General features: G+C 47.0%; 2 protein-coding genes across 8 annotated transcripts in view; one reads left to right on the forward strand and one right to left on the reverse strand.

Moving 5' to 3' along the window:
• The window catches only part of P4HA2 (prolyl 4-hydroxylase subunit alpha 2), a 157,501-nt gene that overhangs the window by 38,504 nt on the left and 97,954 nt on the right, over positions 1-21,043 (forward strand). The window lies entirely within an intron of this gene.
• The window catches only part of SLC22A4 (solute carrier family 22 member 4), a 42,993-nt gene that overhangs the window by 11,546 nt on the left and 10,404 nt on the right, over positions 1-21,043 (reverse strand). For 4 of the 6 annotated variants that reach the window (XR_015166899.1, XR_015166897.1, XR_015166898.1 and 1 more), the window contains exons 2-5: positions 15,905-16,008; positions 14,226-14,380; positions 6,642-6,813; positions 2,424-2,550 (exon numbers count right to left, since the gene is read on the reverse strand). Coding sequence is in view for 3 of the 6 variants with exons in the window: in XM_086410410.1 (XP_086266536.1) it covers positions 2,424-2,550; positions 6,642-6,813; positions 14,226-14,380; positions 15,905-16,008 (558 nt within the window). In the remaining 3 variants the exon portion in view is untranslated. Of the gene's footprint in view, positions 1-2,423; positions 2,551-6,641; positions 6,814-12,761; positions 12,974-14,225; positions 14,381-15,904; positions 16,009-21,043 lie in introns of those variants that run through there. The other 2 variants (XM_086410411.1, XM_086410412.1) reach the window with 2 other exon arrangements.

Genomic DNA, 21,043 nt, shown 5'->3' on the forward strand with positions numbered 1-21,043 from the left:
CTGCCCTTGTAGCTGCTTCCCAAATATTAGCATCTTTCTTTTCGAGAACAATCAGGCACCTCCTTATGCAACTCACAGTCATGTTACCTTTCTGCTTCTGCACTATCTGGAGTGAAAACCTCCAGAACATGCCCCTGGCAGTATTACCCAATTATCACAAGGAAGAAAGTCCCTGCGTAAACTGCTGGGACTAGCAGTCCTTCTGAAAGTTTTATGGGCATGGGACCAAGCACAGACAGGACCTGGGGATCAGGCCTATGCTGACAATTGGCACTTCCACAGGGTCCTTGTGAAAATGCAGATTTCCAGGTCCCACCTTGGGTTTGCTTAGTCTGAATCTTTCCTAGGACTCAAGGGCCTGGTAATCTGTAATTTTTAACAGCTCTTTGGGTGGTGGTGATAAGCAGCCAGATTTGGAAACCTCAGGACAAGAACATTTCCGTATCCAGCGCTTATCTCTGGCTTGTACGGAGCCGCCGAAATGCCTTTGGATCAGGCACCACGAGAAGGCTGAAGGTGCTTCAGAAAGGAAGCCACAGAAGCCCAAGATTGTTTGAAGATGGTATGACATGGTTTTTCTTCCTGTCCAAGTTAATGCCACTGCCCTTAACATGAGGCACCAGAGTGAGACGTTTATCTGTGTAATCCTGGGCAAATAATTTAACTTTTAAACTAAGAAGAACTGTGCCTCAGTTAGCCCTCCTGTGAAAAGGCCTATAATAATATGTACTAGCAATGACTGGCATGAGCATCAGATGAGCTGAACAATGTGCCTGGCATCTGGTGGGCTCTTTATTACCATTCTGAGCAGTTTGCATTTGTTGGCACAGGGCCCTATATATCCTCCTTCAGAGGACCCTACCTGGGAGGTGAATAGGGAGAGATGACTTGGCCTCAGGAAAGCACAAGCTCCCTTTTCCTCCTCGGGTTTGTTCAGCTGAGGTTCAATATGCCTCATGGCAGGAAGAAAGCATGTGTTTTGACATTGGACTTTGTTCTCATTTGTCTATATAACTATGTATCTCTGAAATGTTTTATGATTGCTTTCATCCACATAAACTTTATCTCTACTACTAGACTCTAAGGTCCTCAAAACAGAAGTCAGACCATTTATCCATTAAACATCAAAAAAAAAAAACAACAAAAAAACAAACATTCAGCACAGCCCTGAGATCCAGAAGTGTTAGACACTCCCAATGTTATTTTTGCATCCAGTTAAATTGACCAAGGCTGGGAACGGAATTCTTGATCCGAAGAGCAAAGGATTAAGACATATTTTTCTTGGCAGCTCTCTGAAAGCTTGGGTTCATGGCCACTGTAATTAAACCTCCAGCCATCACCAAGGTATCTGCTTCTGTAAAAGGTTCCAAAGGCCAAGAAGGATAGAGTACTGGCACACTCGTCACCATCCAAAGTCCTGGGGTGGCCAGGGGCACAGATGTGAGCGTGGAGGCAAGCATACAGACTAAGAAGTATATAGTCTTCTTGGGGTGTCCTGAGCAGTCCCTGACCCTTCTGGCCATGAATGCCCTTGCCCTATCATTTAAGCGTCCTCACTGGTTTGGACCAGCCCTGAATCACTTTGCTGTCTTTGCTGGCTCACCCTGTTTGCTCCTTGGGGACTTCCTTCCTCACCTCATCACTTATCTTCCATCTAATTCTCTTAACACTCTGGGTTATATTCTATGCTCCTCATGTGTCTAATTTTTCTTGTTTTCTCTGGGAGTTGGCACGAGGTATGGCCAAGGACACGGTGAGTCCTTACTGACTGTCAGGAAGTGAGTATGCCTCCACTACATTTTTGCTTTTTCCCATGGCCTCCTTCCTGCAGGTGTGAATCCACCAGCCTATGCTCTCAGGCCTTAGGGTCCTAGACACGATATAGCAAGACTAAAGACAGGTACAGCTTCCCCAGCAGACTTTGGTAAGGTTCAGAATACAGTGGGGAACCCATGGGTGGAATATCTCTCAAACACATTTTTTCCCACTTAATATAGATATTAAAAAATCACCAGTATGTAGCTGCATCCGTGGTACAGAGCAAGAACTAATATTTAATCTACACTTGCTGTATGCTCCCTGGAGAAAGGAATGGCTACCCACTCCAGTATTCTTGCCTAGAGAATTCCATGGACAGAGGAGCCTGGTGGGCTGCAGTCCGTGGGGTTGCAAAAAGTTGGACATGACTGAGCAACTAACACTTTCACTGCTATTTGCTAAGCAATTTATATATATTATTATATTTAATTGGTCCACAGCCCTTTGAGATGGGTTTTATCTCAGAACTTCATCATCATTTTGTCTCTAAGGTCTTGAACAGTGCCTGGTACATAGTAGGCACTCAAAAATCTATTGAATCAAATTAAATTCCATAATCAAGAATGCACAGCTGATCTCAAGAGAAAACATTTGCAAATCCTTACCTCCACAGGATCAAAAACTACCACTGGGGCAGTTACGTTGTTTATTTTTGCAGCTTTTTGGATAATATCTTCAGCTTCTTTAAATCTTCTCTGGGATATCAGCCATCGGGGAGATTCAGGAATAAACCTAAAATTCATTTTGGATGTTTCATAATTTTTCACAGTAGCAAGTTTTGATGCTATCAACTGTTAAGTTGCCCCCAAATGATTTTTATTTTGTAAAATTCTAGTTTGTCTTTTTAAAGAACATCAGGAGGGAGGCTTCATAAGAACTCAGTTATTTGTAGGAATAAGTAAAAGTACCTTCACATTTGAAAGTTCTGATCAAATCATAAGACCAATCGTTAGTTGTACTTGAAGCCAGGGCCCGCCTACAAGGAGTAACATTAACTATGGGCATGTTGAAACCAGGGCAGCTGGAGAATACCACCCAAAACTTCATAGCCAGCATGGCTCATTACAGAAACAGAGTCTAGTGTCTTTTCAGTGTGTCCATCCCTAGGGGAATTCCTGGTGCCCCAGCTGGTGATGCTCACAAGTTTCCTGGGTAAAAGAAGGCACCTGTGTTCCTCGGGCTTTTCCTTAGGCAGTCAGAGGAGGAGGCGAGTGCATTGACACACCTCTGTGGGATGTCCCATGGCTTTCAACAGATTCTCAGCTCAGTGAGTACCCAAATCAGTTGTAGGGAGATAGCCAATGTGGTGTTTTTATTTTTTATTGTCTAGAAACATTTAAAATTTTTTTATTTTATATTGGAATATAGTTGATTAACAATGTGTTAGTTAGAAACTGACTTTTTATTATACAATCTACCCACATTTTTAACTGATGCTCAGACATGGCTGACTTCTATTCTTTCCTAATTTTTCTATTTTTATTTATTTTTTATCATTCTTTCCTAATCTTTATTTCTCAGAATTGCTTAGCCATTCTTTTGCTGGCTCTTGTTTTCCTTATCTATTTGTCAGTATTAAGCTGTCCTAGAAAATAAATTACATGTACAGATATACTCTTCCTATAATTAACAGGCCCCTGCAAAGCCTCAACAGGAATTATCTCAGAGCAAAACACAACATATCAAATAGCTAACCCCCACCTTCCGTCCCCAGCCTACCACAAGCACATGAGTTGAAAAATGAACCCACTTTGCATTTTTTGGAATATACACTTGGTTGGTCCCTGTAGCAACTGTGATGATGTTAGGCCACTGGCCCTTGGTAATTAGAGCTGTCCTGTCCCAGGGAACTTTCTCTGGTGCTGTGTATCTGTGCTGTTCAATGCAGCAGCCACTAACCAAATGTGGTTATTGAGTTGGTGTGACTAGAGTGACTGAAGAATCCAATTTTATATTTACTTGTGGCCCCTGGTGGTTCATATGGTAAAGAATCTTCCTGCAATGTGGAAGACCCACGTCTGATCCCCTGGAGAAGGGACTGGCAACCCACTCCAGTATTCTTGCCTGGAGAATTCCATGGACAGAGAAGCCTGGCAGGCTATAGTCCATGGAGTGGCAAAGAGTCGGACATGACTGAGAGACTAACACTTGCACTTTCTTAATTTTAATATGTCATTGCAGGTGGCTAGAGGCAACTATATTAATGAAGAACTATACAGCTTGGGCACTTCTACTTCTGAGAGGTATCTTTCCCCAACCAAGTTGTTCTTAGACATACCCTACCTTTCTTAACTATCAGCTCTGAGGGCCATCACTGGCCTCAAGTTCCAAATGCTTAGTCAGCTAGATATTGCAAAACTTCCCCCACGTTGCACCTAGGGGCTCCTCCCCCACCTACAACACTCCATTCATACTTGTGGTCACTTACTGCCAAGCCTTTTAAAGGAAACTGGGGACATTAAAAAGTCCCCAAACCACCTGCTCCAATTTTCAGCCCACTGTACTTAGGGTTGCTGCCATCTTAACTTGTGAATTGCCATGGTTTTTTGGTGCATAAATAATCAAGTCTAGCTCATCATTTCAAGTTAGTGGAGGGCCAAATAAGGTTTACATTACAGCCTCTCTGTAGAAATTGAACAGGGGAAGAGTGTTGCTGGAGAGTCTATATCACATACTGAATAGGCAACAGAGGTCTCAGTAGCCTGAAGCCGTCGCCACATCATCCCAGCCCACCCCGACGGACGGGCACTGCTTCAGGAAATCCCACCCTCAAGGACGAAATGTTCAAAAGAGAGCTATTTTGTTTTTATTTTTATAGAAAACTGATAAGACTGTTAAACTTTCAGGACAAGCACTCAGCTTATTTGTCCTGGCCCCGGGCTGTGCTCTGTCTGGGGCAGTCCTGTCCTGGGTACAATGTGCCCACAGCCAGGAGCACCCATGGAGCAGCCCATGGGCAACATAGAAACAACTCTCCTCAGGGCAAGAGTAAGGCAGCTCCTTGTGGGATGGACCTTCTGTGCTAGAAACCCAAGAGGCTGACCTGTCAGAGTTGTTCCTTGCTGTGGTATTTGGTTCCGAGGCAAAGATCCAAGTCCCGCAAATTAAAATCTGTACTAATCTCTTACAGTCAGGGCCCTTCTATTTTTGTTCTCTCTCTCTGATAGAATCATATAGTACTACAGTTGACTATAACATATTTTGAAAGTACTAGTCTCTTATGCTGAAATGACAACTAGAACCAATGAACACAGATTACCAAAATCATTCAACTGAAGAGGCAGTAAGTAACCTCTGAATAATCTTGGCTTGTGACTTGAGAGACTGTCTGGTCACCAGCACCTTTTACAATAAATTCAGTTAGCAGGGCGTGTTGTGGAGAGAGGGTGTGATGCTGATGTGATGTGATGATGATGGTGATGATGGTGATTCTCATTCAAGAAAGTTGCCCTACTCTCAGACTGGGTCAGGAAATCAGAATAGTATCTAACACGCTGTTTCTCAAATTCTAGGGAAATAAGAAAAAAAAAGTGCTTTCTTTTTCCCATGCACACTCATGCCAAGGATTTGCATTGGTAAATCATAGCAGCCTTAGAGATCATAAAAGGACAGTAGTTTGGAGTGGTCTAACCACAGCTACCAGGTCTAACAAGGCCAAGAAGTACTACTGTCAGCCTCTATGGCTGCCTAACAGTTGCAGCAAGATGAAGGTCCTTCTGGGAAACTTCCTAAGGCACACTTCCTAAGTATGTCCATAGGACAGGGCAACCATGAGGGCTAGTCTAACCTGTGAGCCCCCACACATGATCAAAAATACTTTCATTGTTTGTAAGCAGAGAGAGGTCAAGCAATTCAGTAAAACCAGTCACTGCTGGGAGATTTGATTTTGATATCATGAAACTAAATCAAGACTAATCAATGAGAGAGAGGGAGAGAGAGAGTACCGAACTCAGTAATGGGAAAAATCCCCTTTGCTCTTGTTTAAATATGGAAAAACCAAAGAAATGAGAAGTCTCCCCTAAATAAAACATATGGCTGGGACCTTATTCCATTATTGTCATTCTGTTCTCTCACATAAAGTCTCCCCCATAGCCGTACTCAGTAAAATTGGGGTCAGCATCTCAACACTTTGTTATTCCCACATTAACGTGTCAAAATTTGGTTGAAGGGTTGTGGGAGGAGTGAAGAGAATATTTTCTCTAACAATTAATTAAACAGATGTGATTTTCTAGCTCTTCAAGACAAAGCAGATAAACAGTCACATCTTAGATGCTACTCATTACATGATAGGGAAGCTTGAGGAAGTTACATTAGTTGAAGCCATAAGGAGAAAGAGATTTCCTACAGAAAAGTGTCAGAAAGGCAGGGCTGCTGCTGCTGCTGCTAAGTCGCTTCAGTCGTGTCTGACTCTGTGCGACCCCATAGACGGCAGCCCACCAGGCTCCCTCGTCCCTGGGATTCTCCAGGCAAGAACACTGGAGTGGGTTGCCATTTCCTTCTCCAGTGAAGAGCAGAGGGGCAGAGCTAAAAATAACAAAACCCAACAGTACCATATCCACAAACAACAGCAACCACCCACTAACAGAGAAGAGTTGGGAGAGCCAAAGGGGGACTGGGTTTCCTGAGAATGGTGCTTTGTGGGATGGTGGGGAATCAAACCCCAGCACACATGCCTACCCCCAACAAGGGAAACGGTCTCTGGGCTTTGAGGCCTCAGCCTACTCCAGTGAGATCAGCAGGCCCATGCCAAGGTCAGCACCATACTCTGGGCTCCAGGTTGCTGGCCCGCAGTAGGGGGCTGTCTGAGACAGAGCCACACTCACCACCACAGCGGGACACACAGCACGCCCGGCACCGTCAGCGCCAGCAGCAGCATCCGCCAGTCTCTGATGAAGTAAGCAAACAGTGGCAGCAGCATGTAGCCAATTGCAAAAAATGTGCACACTCCTAACGTAGAGAATATAATACGAACTGACTTGCCAAGAATTTCTGTTCCTGTTCAAAACAAGGGAGGAGTATTAGCATTTTAACTCACTTTAATATTTGCTTTTTTGCATCATTACCTGGCAGTTAGAGTTAAAACATAACCACTTAGAAGAGGAAGGAGTTATTTACCTCCTGGCCCAGAGCAGGAGTGGTCAGTGTGGAGGAAGGTGGGACATGACCCAAGACTTACCACTTCATAGAAGGATGAGTTTTCATGAGATTTTAAAGGAGTTGTAGATTTTTTTTTTAAATGTCTCCTCATGTCATGAATATCATGCTCAGCCCTAAGAGGTAACCTCTTCTGAGAATGCCACATTTCCAAAATAAAAGCCCCAGGGTGAGGAGCAATGAGGGTGTCCTAGGAGGCGTGGGAGCTCTCCTGAGGGTGTGTGGCTCACGCGGCATTCAGCCTCTCCCACCATTCACCACTGTAAAGAAGCAGATATGGGTCTCTCGGAAACAGCGGAGAGTTCAGTTACTGAGCTGTGTTAGGACACCCTTAGCTACCCTTGAGCCCTGAGAAATGATAAAGAGGATCCAGCTAGCTCTGGAGGTCCACAGAGCAGGGCCTCAGTGCCCAGGGCTGAATTCCACTGAGGCCACACTGTGCCCAGGGATCAGCCCCAGGCAGACACAGTCTTTATAGCCCAATGAAAGACAAGAAGAAGTTGCTCTTTTGGCCTGGCAGGCGGCAGCCCTGGAGCTAGCCGCACATGGAGGGAACTCACAGAGCTTTCCCAGAACACCACAAAACCACCAGATGCTTGGCATCTGGCCCTGTTTTGGGAAAGGCTCCTGCTCTGCTCAGCGCCACAGTGGATGGCTCAGCCCCAGCTCTTCAAGAGATGTTGCTTGCTTCTTGGAGTGTGCTTGATTTGAGACAAGGAGTCTGAGAACAGGCTTCTTCTTTGTCACAAAACTCAGGCCCTTTCCACAGAGTCCACTCTTGGTCCTCTGCCCCAGGGTGGAGATGTGGCCAATGGCAATAGCTCCATCTTTTGTTTGAGATCTGCCCACCACTACTGAAAAGTAGCCCAGAAAATACAAAACAGATGATTTGAAGGTTATTCAGGCTTGGGTTTTAAGAAGGAGTTTCTTAGATGTGTTTATATGCCCTGAGCACAGGCTAAGGAATTAAGGACTAATTCCAGAGAAGCAGTAAAATGACCATTTCTGCTGGTTTCCCTTTCTCCCCTCCTTTGTGCTCCTATCCTCACCTCTCTTCTTCCTCACTCAGCATAACTGAAGATGTGTCTCAGTGGTTCTGTTTTGAACAGCCACTTCTAAAACCCAGACTGATAGAAATGGCCAGGATTGTTTATCTCTCACATCTTGGACTGCGGACAATAGCTCTAACCACCCAAGGCATTTCTTAGTCTTTAAACTCATTTCCAAGAATAGAGCTGGACTTCTTTCAGGATCATGAGCGTTGTTCCCAGATCTTTTCTTACCTCATTAATGACCTTCCTGTCACTCCATAAGAAGACTCACCATGCCATGGTTTCTAAACACTTTGGCTGTAATTATCATGATATGGGAATGAATAGTGCTTTATTCCTAAGCAGAGATTCAGAAGTGAAGCAGCAGAGGATGTGATTGTGGAAGAGAGAGAGTGCACAGGACCAAGTGAGAATCTTGTAGACTCAAGAGGCCAAGGGAACTCCCTCACACTTCCATGATCCTGATAAGAGAAGAGAAAGAAGTTACCCCACTGAATTTCTGGATAACACTCCTCTTTAAGCTTGGGTCTCAGGCCAGGACAGAGTTGCTCTAGCTTTGCAGAGTACCCATGGAGGACAGAAGCTTCATTAATCTACCCTTCTGTCCTTATGTGGAGCTACAGGGAGGGCATAAATCTGAATAGTTCCTTGGGAGCACGACTTCCTGCTCTCTGACTTTTAGAAAATCATCCTGCCTTGAGCATCATCATCATCATCTTCATAGTTAGTATTGTTTTGAGTAGGCACTTTGAGCCAGGTTCCAGACTGAGTGTTTACATATATTATCTCTTTGACTCTTCACAACAATCATATAACAACTAATATTACTTCTGTTTTACATATCATCAGCTGAGACTTAAAGAGTTGAAGCAAATTGCCTAAATTCACACATATGCAATAAGCGGGACAGATAGGAGTTAAGCCTGATCAGTTTAATCTATGGATACAGTCCAAAAAAAACAATTACATGGGAGCAAAGCCTTCACCCTGTCAAGCTGTCCTTCGACTGAGTTCTAGTGGAGACGTGTGTGGGAGATGGGTGGGGCCATACCTGCATTTTAGAAGTTAGGATTTGCATTGCACCCACTTGGACTGGTCTTCAAACTAACTAGAGGCCAACCAGTCCTCTCAGAGACACCGGAAGAGGAGTCTTATTTCCTGCAGACCTTTCACTGCCAGCAGGTGTCACAAACTCCATGTGTTCTGCTGGCAGTGAGAGAGGTGACTGGTGACTTCTGGCTCTGCTCACTAGGGGCTCCTTGTCCTGACCGACTTTACCCCTTAGGTGTTTGCTCCTAGAACAAAGCCTGCTTGGTCTTGATCTGGTTGGGCCTCTGAGTATCACTTGTGAGTGAGACGCTGACTTCTAAGCCAAAGAAGCATGTCTTGGCCAGGAGTGTTTGCCCACTGCCTGTCACCACCTCCAGAATCCGAGCGCTCTCCCCGAGAGTGAGTGACTCGGAGGGGGCCAGGCTTACTGTCATGTTGCTCAGGGCCCTGCTACGGTAGTCGGCTCAGGAACCACTGGATCCCTTCCACTTGGAGGCAGGATCTGCCCCTCCATGAATGACCTGCAGAGGTCTGCGGACCCCAGCTCAAGAAACATGACTGTGGTGCAGTTGCCAGGATATAGGGTAGGACCCAGGGTCCTCTACCAGCCATGTGCAGGGGCTGGGCCCCTTGATGCTCATTGGCTACTAGGGTGACTTTGGTAAGTCCTACTTCATGGAGTTATTATTATGAGGACTGAGATTAATGTAGGTAAGGAGCCTTGTCAGGTGTCTGGCATGTGGCAGGTACTCAGGAATCATTAACTCTTTTATCCTGGTCAAACAATTGAAATGTACCAGATGTCAGGGGAATGTTGGAAAACACAGTGCCTTTGACCAAGAGATCCAACAGAAGACAGCAAAAACCTCTCTTTGCTCCTGGAAAATACTCAGAATTCTCATCAAAATAGCAGATATTCCCTTGTCCTCTTTCTTCTCTATAAACGTTCATGATCATTCTGGTTAAAAGGGACCTTTCTGGTCTATGCATATACGCAGACAATTTATCTGTGCTCCCCCCACACTCCTAGACCCACAGCCCACATTCTCTGTAACAGCTGTCTTAGCTGCCTCTGCCAACCAGATTTGAGCCCTTGGAGGACAGATAGCAGTGAGTCCTACCTCCTGCCTGTGTCCCCCAATTCTTCCCTCTTGGGGCAGTGCAACAAGGGTTGCCAGCAAATCTCTGCATCTTATGTATTTATATCCCATTTCTCCCTTGAAGTAGCTTTTAATTTGAATAAAATAAAATAAGGGTAACATTAAAGTAAAATACAAAGAAAGGTGAAAAGCTATGACCTAGAGAAAAGAGCAAAAATGTGCAACAGATCGCTTTGGAAAATAGTCTGACAGTTCCTTAAATGGTAAGACCTAAAATTCCCGTATCATCTAGCAAGTCCGCTCCTAGGTACACAGCCAAGAGAACTGAAAACATGGACCCACAAAAGACTTGTACTCAAATGCTGATAGCAACGTTCTTCAAATTGGTCAAAGAATGGTAACAACCCAGATGTCTGTCACCTGATGAAGAGATGGCCAAAACGTGGTATCTGCGCACAGTGGAGTGCTGGGCCATTCTGCAGCACAGACCGACCTTGGCAGCATTAAGTGAAGGAGTCAGTCACAAAGGCCACCTGTTATAAAATTTTGTTTATCAGAAACGTTCAGAATATGGACAGATCCATACAGACCGAAAGTAGATTAGTGGTTGCCAGGAGCTGGGGAAAGAAGAGAATGGGGAGGTTAACTGCTGATAAGTTTCTTTTGTGAATGATGAAATGTTGAGGAGTTAGGTACCGTCGATGATTGTATGACTTTGTGAATATACTAATAACCACTGAATTTATACACAAAGCTGAAACTCCAGTACTTTGGCCACCTCATGAGAAGAGTTGACTCATTGGAAAAGACTCTGATGCTGGGAGGGATTGGGGGCAGGAGGAGAAGGGGACGACAGAGGATGAGATGGCTGGATGGCATCACTGACTTGATGGATGTGAGTCTGAGTGAACTCCTGGAGTTGGTGATGGACAGGGAGGCCTGGCGTGCTGCAATTCATGGGGTCGCAAAGAGTCAGACACGACTGAGCGACTGAACTGAACTGAATGGAACTGAAAAGAGTTAACATTATGCTATGTAAACTCAATTTTAAAACTTTTAAAAACTACGTGGCTAATAAAGGCTGCATAACAGCCTGAGCTTCCTGGTAGCCAAAGTTACAAAGAAAGAGGCCATCAGTTATGTACTCATCAAAAGGAAGAAAACATGAAGATATCAGAGGAAGCAGCATTTTAAGTAGTTCAGCGTGCTGGAACAAATATTGTTAAGAGTGCTGGGAAAATACTGAATGAATGAATCACTCAAGACAGGAGACAGTTAACTTTGCAAAATAAATTCAAGCAGCTAGTTACGAGAAATAAAGGAGGATGCCACTCGTGTTTCACCCAGAGGCTTTGGACAGCTCAAGGGTGTTACTTCTGGGAAACAGTGGGAGATTGTGAGGGGAGAGCTGGAATGTGGGTGGGGTCGGTGTCCTTGGTCCTGAGTGGTCACTTGCTGCTGAGCCAGCATCGTTCTGGCGGCCTCTTCACTTTCGGGTGAACTTTCTGTTTCTTTAAGAAGCACTGTTCCTTTCTTCCCCTTTCTTGTCTCCTGTGACTCTGGCAGGCTTTATAATTGTTAAAAAGCAGAGCAAGGAGAGAATCCATTTTTGTACTGTGTGGAGAGTGGGAGTAATTCAGCTTCCTGAATTAATGTGAGAACTCCTAAAATGGCAGATTATCACCACAGCATCTTGCCAACCCTTCCCTGGAGCCAGAGGGCAAAAGTGAAGGTGAAGGGCCAGACAGAACTCAGACCAGATCCAAAGCTTAGGTTGCTTTTAGTTAAATGAAATGCACAATTTGGCTATTTCAGTTCTAGAACACCAGAGAGCACTGCTGCGCTGCCAGAAGCCAGAGATGGTTCTGTGTCTCGCATCCCCACCCGACTCCAGGCGCTCGCGAAGGCTTCTTTCTGGCTGCTCCAAGGGGCAGATTGACTTTCAGTGACACTGAAATGTTCAGGCCTGAGAATCCAGGACAAGGAGTTTCAAACCAGCACACAAATGTCAGCAGTTTCCTGTAGAACACAGTGGAGTAACACTATAGCCAGGGAGGCTCCCAGACCCTGCACAGCTGATGGAGAGCCTGCTACACCCAGTGCCCGCCCTCTGCTGGCTGTACATCTAAGCTCCGACTGATCTTACAGCTCTTACTTTTCCCTTGGCCTTCCCACTCGTGTCAGCATAAGGAGCAGGGAGAGAAGTTGGTTGTAGTGACAGGGTCAGCTGGGCAGAGACTTCCCTGCAGGAAGCCTGGCGTGGGCTCTCCCGGCCTCATCCACTCACACGGGGGAGGAGGCTCTGTGGCTTCAGAAGCACCCTGTGCCCCTGGAAAGGCAGGTCTAAGGGCTGGCGTTCAGCAGGCCCTGGGGAATGCCGTGCACGGCACAGACACCGCCTGACTTCTGATCCCAAGGACAGGGCTTCTCTGGCTTCACTACAACCTTGTGCCCTTCCATTTCAGGTGATTCTTTAGGTTCGCTTAAAGGTGCCTGCTCACTTCAGGCAGATTCCTCTGTTTAGTCTCTAGTATGTTCTGGCCCAAGCAAAGCTACCCATCAGGCTTTCCAGGTATGGGGTGCTCACCAAAAGGAAGATGGAGTCTGTGGGATTTAAACCATGAGAACAACAAACTCTGCTGTGTCCAGGAGCCCTGTGTCCTTGGGGTCATCAGGCATTAGGAGGTTGTAACTTCTGTCCTGAATTCTTCCAGTCTCCAGTTTCTAGCCCCACTGGCTGGCAGCTGTCTGTGTCCTCTGAACGAATCCTTCCCCCTCCCCTCTTCCCCCTGCAGAAAGGAGAGAGGTCCTCTCCTGCTGAAGAGGGTGTTCTGCTGGGGCCGTGTGACTGCAGCATGCCCTCCCCACCTCCTTCTTCAGATGCCAAGGCTAGGCCTTTGGCAAGGAGCGCTTCACAAATGATTAAAGGAGTAGAATTTGAACAGTTCCAAGTTGGCAATCTGACAGGGCGTACATATCCTCAACAAAGAGAACACAGGATCTTGAAAGCCAACGAGTCATCCAGAATCTTAAAACCTATCAGAATCATCTTACTAGATTCAGACTTCTGAGATAAGAATCATCAGACTTACATTAAAGGGATGGTGTTGGTAATTACACTGTGGCAATAGGGACAAACTGGGACCGCCCACAAGGAAATATGATCATACTAGAGGTTATGGGAATGAGTATCTATTGTTCCAGAGGTGGCCCCATTGCCGCTTCTCTCACCTGAGGAGGTGGCCTCAGAGAACCTGCTGGGGACTCTCACTCTTGCAGATGACCCTTATCAACATGTCTGGAGCTTACCCTGCTGCCTCCTGGGAAAAGCTGCTGAAGGCCCTGGGGGCCTCCTCCTGACCTTTAGCTTGTGAGTCCCCCTCATACGGCCTGATATTCCAGAAGCAAGGCTGCTGCTAGGAGATAGGACGGCTCCCAGCAGTGAGGCTTGTCCTGTATGCAGCTGATATGTTCTGGGGGTGGGCTTTGACTTAGGGGTGAAGCCAGATCTGCCCAAAGATGACAGCTGGCACCGGACTCCTGTCTGGCACGTGCCTCCTCCACCTGTGTACCAGCCGCACCGACCACCCTTAATCCCCCTATGGGCCAGGCCCAGCTGCCAGGAGACCATTTAGCCGTGGCCCAGGCAGAAGTCTTGAGCCCTCATAGCCCAGATCAGACACATCCCCGGACTGTCTCTCCCTCAAGAATCCCTCCTCTGTGTCCCTCCCAAGCCCTGTGCTCCTGAAATGTGTCTCAGTTATCACTCGGTTGGCTCTTACTCACTGTCACATTTCAGGGCCAGCAAAGAGCTGGCTCCCTATGAGTACCTGCCTTGCCTGTGACCTGTCAAAGAACCTGTGATCACAGCCTCCTCCCCAGCACATATGTCCCCGAAGCTGATCGTGTTTTGGAAGCACAGACCATGAATTACAGTGCTTCCTTCTGCGCTGAGTGAGAGTGCTTCCTGTGCCCTCTTCAGCAGCCCCCTCTTCCCAGGCCTCTCCGAGGACTGGAAGCAGGGGCCCTGCAGGTCAGAAGCCATTCCTACCTAGTATGAAGGCCACCACGTAGTTGGAGATCTGGCCCATGCCGACGATGACAAATAACACAGTGAACATCTCCCAGTTGATGGAAAAAATCTGCAGAAAGCTGAAGCCAGTCTGCACAGCCATGGTTGCGAAGAGGATGGTCTTTCTGCCAAATCTGTAGAGCACAGCACAACACAAGAAGTGGCCTGTGCAGGTCAGAGCAGCACCGTACTCAGGGCTTGGGGAAGGCCCGAGTCAGGCATCCCTGCAGACTATTTTTCTCAGGACCGTGACAGGCTTTTCTCCTATCACATCCTCCCAGGTTCTTCCTGGGTGAGGTCTCAGGCATCCTTCTGCCCAGGAGGTAACTTTCTGAGATTCTGAGCCTCCAGTGGAGGCAGCATATCTCAAAATCATGGAGCAGCTTATGTAAGGACCACGTGGAAATTTGCTCTTTAGAATGAGTCGTAGGTAGAAGCTGCCATCACATTTCTGGAACATGAGCACAGTACAAACTGAAGATACGTCGAATGTCAGTAACATGAGAATTCTGTCAACCCAGAGCCAAGAGTCCCTCTGTGTCAGTGGTCTCCAACCTAGGATGTGCTTGGAATCAAGAGAGTTAAAAATACTGTGACAGCCTTCTGAGATTCTTATTGTCTGGATGTAGACAGTTGGATGCAGTATGGGTATCAGGGCTTAAAGATATTATTTCCCAGGTGACTCTATTGTGCATCCCAAATTGGGAACCACTGCCCTGTGGAAAGTAGCTTCCAGCAACATCCATAAATGACACAACAGCTGGCTTAAGTCTTAATGTCATTTTCTGATAGTGTCCAGTAACTCAAAGGGAACACAGGACAACACCTCCCATCTCATCTTCCACACTCAGGTCATCTCAGGCTTTTGGGTCGGGGGTCCCATTGGGCTTCACGACTAAGGGAGGGACAGCCATTCCTCTGGAAAGCCTTCCCCAACACTGCCATTGAGCACTCCCACCTTCCTGCTCTGGTCCCTACAGAACATTCAGGGGTCAGTGTGGTCACGTCTCCCCAAGCTGCGATGCTGTCTCCTCCTGACAGTGCACTCCAGGAGGCCCCGAAGCAGCCTTGATCAGCTCTGCGGCCCCAGTGTCCAGCCAGGGGCATGACCCACAGCAGAGGCAGGTGCACAGTTGAGGAGGGGTACTCACCATCTGGCTTTGCCTCTGGCTAATGGCTGGTTGTGGATAGATCACATGGCAACAAAAAACTGAGGGCGGGGTGAGGAGGCCCTGGCGAGGTAGCAGTGTATTTTTTTGAGGAGCTCAGATGGTGAAGAATCTGCCCACAATGTTGGAGACCCCGGTTCAATCCCTGGATCGGGAAGATCCAGTGGAGTAGGAAATGGCAACCCACCCTAGTATGCTTGCCTGGAGAATTCTGTGGACAGAAGAGCCTGGCAGGCTACAGTCATGATGTTGCAAAGAGTTGGGCACAACTAAGCAACTAACAGTTGGTGATATAAGGGCCCCATTTTCCAGTGGTTCCCCACAAGGGGCTGAGCACAGAGGATACAGGATACGTCATAATTGCTCCTGTCACTCAACTTGGTGGCCTATGGGGCCTCCCTTTCTCTGGTGAAAATACCCTAAATTCAGTCCAACCCCAGGACAGGCAGTGTACTGACAATCACCTTCCCTCCCTCCCATCGTCCTTACCTGTCTGATAGCTGCCCAGACACAAAGGAGCCGAGAAGCACGCCTACAAAGAACAGGGAAGTGGTGAGGGGCGTCTTCCAATCCTCCTCACACACCAGACTCCACTGCCAGGGAAAAACACAAAGTGTGAGCCCAGCCCCCCAGCAGGTCCGGCCCCTGCCCAGCTCCAGTGTCTGGCGTATTAGCGTGGCAGCCAGGCAGGCTCTCCTCCCCGGTGCCAGGCTCACTATTGTGCAAAAGGCATAGGCTTCACAGCCCTGGGGTTGACTGCTGACTCTGTCAGTCACTGGGGCAAGTCACTGTCCTGCCTGAGGCTCACCCTCCCCTTCTGAAAGGAGGGGTGATACCTCTCGCCCTGCTTACGTTGTGTACTGAGAAGTGAGCTGTGGCATGGCTTTGACTGGCGACCCCTCAACTGTGAAGTAGTATGAAGCAGAGGTGCCATTTCTGCTTCAGAAGTTACTGAAGCACATCCCTCTGGCATGGAGGGACAGTGTTCTAAGTGCCTGCAGGTCAGGGTGGTGGGCATGGTCACTTGATTCAGGTAGAAAAGCTTCTTCTACCTGTTGAAAAATGCCAGTGGTCCCCAAACACCTGTGATTATATTTTCTGAGCAGAATCCTCCAGAGAACCCTGTGTTCCCTGGGCCGCATAACACCGTAGGCCATGCGTAGGGCTTGATCCGGAGCCCCACTGTGCTAGGGGTGGTGTTCCCGCCCCTCTTCAGTGCTTCTTATCTCCCCTCTACACTTCCCCACCCTTCTTTCCATGCAGCCCTCCCAGAAGTGTGGTCCCTCCCACTCCCCAGGGCCCATGGGCTGTTGTAGCTCTAACAAGTCCCTGCTTGTGGACCCACAAAATGAGCATTTCAGCTAGAGTTTGTTACCAGCTCCTGACTTAAGTCAATTCAACATAATCTCAAGGGGAGGTTGCAAAAATTTCAAAATGTGTTCAGTGAGCTTTTGTGAATTAAAAAAGAAGCAGGTACCAATAAGTATTTTGGGATAGTGGATCAGGGGATTGCTGTGTGTGGTAAGACGATAAAGTCTGTAGGAAAAAACCCCTGCCTCCCACCCAATCCCAGCCCCCCACTCAGCAGTGGTACTGCACCCATGACATTCCTAAGGCAGTTTGCTTCTTAATCCTTTCAACTTCCCTGACATAGATTTAAAAGTGAATTCACATATTTGTATCATGCCCCATTTGCAGCAGAGAGAGGTGGATATAAGGATACATACAAGAAAAATGTGTACAACAAAATGCTAAGGGAATCGTGGCAAATGAAAATCTCAGAGGAGCAGGGGTTACAAAAATAACCAAGCCAGGGGTAAGACTGACCTCTGGCTGTCCTGCCCAAAGGCCTGTCAACTTGCCAGGGAAGCCCTGAAATCTGGCTTTGAATATCCCAGCAGCTCGACTCTCAGGATCACAGTGTGCAGAGTAATAAACTCATTCTGCAAAAGCTCAGTTTGTCTGAGTACCGAGACCAGGGAGAAGCCTCTCCTCTATACTTCCTTCCACGAAGGGGCCACTCTGTGATGCTGAGGATAATGTCCTTGAGAACACCCCCATCCTGGAGACAACAGCAAGATTCCTGGGACTGCCTCGCATTGTGCTCACAGTGCTGCTCACAGGCAGGCTGCCTGAGCACAGCTCTGCAGAAGAAAAAACAATGTGAACCAGAAACTCTCTACCGTCAGGCACAGCTGAGGATAAGACTGAAACCACACCCAGAGGAAGGCTGCTTCAACTGGGGTACCTTGAATGGGCTTCAGGGGAAAAGGCACAAACCCTCCAAAACCGTACGGCCAGATTCACGTGCTCTGCCAGGCCACGGGTCAGAAGGGAGACATGTACCTGAATTAATGGCCACCAGCTTCTAAAAGTCACAGATTGAAGCCTGAAAGCCTCATGGTGTGGTTCATAACCCATTTTGCAGAAGACTAAACTTAGTCTCTGAGACTAGTGTTTGCCTGAAGTCAAAGCAAGTAAATGGGCAAGCAAGATAACAACTTTACCTTGTACCCATGTCCTGCTTTGGACAAGAACACCAAAGGCCAGATAAAATGAGTTTATTACATACCACCCCTACACTTCTTCAAGGAATGTGACATCAAGACTAGGGGCCGAAGACCTCCACCACAGCCGTTAACCTTGAACAGAACTAAGAAAATCCCAGGTTTGGTGGGGCTATTAAGTGTCCATTATCAACCATCACCATTCCATCTGCAGCCAAGCAGAAAAGCTCTTCCCAAGATAATGTGCTCTCCTTTGTGGTTTTAAAAACATTTTCCTATCAGGACGTTGCCTTTGGGCAGCATAGATAGGACTTAAGAGACAGAAAGGAAAGAGGACAGCTGTCAGATGTCAGGCCTTGCATGAGCAAAATAGTAAACAGAACGGGCTCCCTAATTTTCAGGCTCAGTGTAACCTGAAAATGTAGGACCCCTTGTTCAAAATGATTAAGAATTTCAAGATATCAATAGCAGAGCATTAAAAATAAATGTGGGGCCCTAGGTGACTGCAGGGATTGATGCCCATCAAGCTGGCCCTGATGGTGGGTCAAGCCTGGTCTGTTTGGGGAATGCAGCAAGGAAAGGAATTGTGAACTGGGTTCTGGGAAAGGTGAGGCGAAGGCCAGCTCCCCATTGCTCTCCTACTGGAGGCCATGAGGCCAGGTTTTAGGTCCCCCTTCCCTGCCTGAAGAGGCGCCCCCGAAGCTGTCAGCATCGTGCAGCACAGAAATTGGCCACGTGCACCGCCCCAGGCCCGTGGGGGTGCTGTCTGTCTTTGGTAGAGAGCGCTGTCTCTGCTCACGTCTGGTAGAGGAGGGCAGCTGGACCTCATGCTACTTATGGTTGTTTCCAAGGCTGGGTTCCCTCTTGGGGAGTCACTGTACCCAAAGAGTCTCTTTGAAAGTTGCAAGAGGCCTGGTAACAGGATACAAAATTGGCAGATAAAATATTGGCTTCAGCTCACGGGACTGGTGTTCCAATAAATCAGCTGCCAGCCTGTAGGGGGACCGTTTTCTCCATGGGGACATTCTTGAGAAGGCCAGGCCGTGCCTGCCCCAGCCCCTTGGGGTTCTAGGGGTGTATCTTGGGGCCTCAATTGTCAGGTTCCAGGGAACTCCCTGTTGTTGACAATGACATGGCAGGACCAGTGGGAGACGGTCTTTTCCTTAATGAGACAGAAGTGTCCTGTGGGTCTCTGCACACGTGTGTACACACACAAACATACATACACAGGGTCTGCTTAGAGACGAATGGCTGACGGCCTGGTGAGAGGCTGCCTGGCATTGGCCTTGGAGCTATGCCCTCAGGTCAAACGCTACCATTTCTGAAACATAACCCACACTCCCACATGCACTCTGGACAAAGAGCGGAATGTCCCAAACTGTGCAGGGTTGAGGCACAGGATATACTCTCCTAGGATTACTGTGTCTGTCTCATCCTCCAGGTCTTAGACCAATATTCCCCATTTGACTGGGTCATTTAGCCTTAAAGAACAAAAAACCAGGTCCCAAGGTAATAGGTGACATGAGGACACTTGACCTAGAAGAACATGCATCTCATGCCCTCAACAGTAATAGAAGAAAGGACAAGTACAGTGTATCGATTGCTCACTGTGTGCCTTGCATCGTTCATGGGATCTCAACGTTGCCACCTGAAAATAGGTATTCCCTTTATCCCCGTTTTACAAATGAGCAAATGAAGGCACACAGCAATGAAGTGAGTAGCCCCGGTTCTAGTGGACTGGTAAAAGGAACTGCTTAATCATTTATGCAACAGTCATTGAGCACCTGCTCTGGGCCAGATTCTGAAGGGGCACAAAGCAGACATGGTCACTGCCTCCACAAACCTGAAGGTCAAGCTTGCTTTAGAGGACAGATCAGGTGTTCACATGTGCATGCATGAGCCCAGCCATCCGGGGTGGGATGTTCTCGGCCACCGTGTCCTTGCTCTCCAGTAGGAAAGGAAAAGAGGCACCCCGCCCCCAACCTGTTCAACCTCCTCCAGATAGACAGAGTTCTAAAACCTGAACACATTCATATAATCATTTTAGTTAACTAAAGTGTACAAGGCTAGGCATGTGGCAGATGCTTAACAAATCATCGGTGAACAAATGTTGAACAGTTAGGAATAATGGAAAACTAGTTTGGAAATGTGTGGTATCACACAGTCCTTTGAAAATCACCCTCAACCTTGAACTCTGCAAGTAGCCAAAGTCTAGTAATTTTGGCCTTTACCGAAGCCATAAAGGATCATAAAGATAAGAGTATCCCTGTGACTACATAGAACTGAGAACTCTGGAAGGCAGCTTGATGCTGAGCAAAGAGCACAGGCTGTCTTGGGTTCTGCCATTTCTGACTGTGTGACTTTGGGCCACTCATTCACCCCTGTTAGCCTGCTTTCTCACTTTCAAAGAGGTGACAACGGTACTCCCTCCCAAAGCTGTTGTGAGCATTGGATGGGCAACGTAAGTACAGTGTCTGACAGCGTCGGACACATTACAGACCTCGCTAAAGGGTAGTTCCCTTTCTACTAATCTCATGCCTTTTACAAACAGCATTAATGAATAAGCAAAGCAGGTTGTACTTAAACCTGACTAGGCAGAAGAGATTCGTAGAAATGAGAACTTTCTATTCAATGACTAAAAACCAGAAAAGTTTTCACCACAAGGTGTAAAATCCCTTTATAAATGGACTTCAACCTCAGAGACAACTATGAATGAAAAACTAGCAATAGTTCATTTAAGAAAGGATTTCTGTGTTCTCTTATTTTTCATTCTGTGGGGGAAAAGAGGAAGTAGTAGTTAGTTAATAATAGTATATACCTCCATCCACAATGTCTTCTTTATAACTTAGTTGTAAACTTAAAGCTAGAAATTTACTGACCATGGAGTGGTGGGGGAAAGCTTACTATTTAATTATTTTCATTTATGAAAAAGCAAGAGAGTTCCAGAAAAACATCTATTTCTGCTTTATTGACTATGCCAAAGCCTTTGACTGTGTGGATCACAACAAACTGTGGAAAATTCTGAAAGAGATTGGCATACCAGACCACCTGAGCTGCCTCTTGAGAAACCTATATGCAGGTTAGGAAGCAAGTTAGAACTGGACATGGAACAACAGACTGG

Source organism: Bos grunniens, chromosome 7 (assembly GCF_055505025.1).
Source record: "Bos grunniens cultivar Pamir isolate PY7600 chromosome 7, Bosgru_T2T1.0, whole genome shotgun sequence".
In the NCBI taxonomy this organism is placed as follows: domain Eukaryota; kingdom Metazoa; phylum Chordata; class Mammalia; order Artiodactyla; family Bovidae; genus Bos; species Bos grunniens.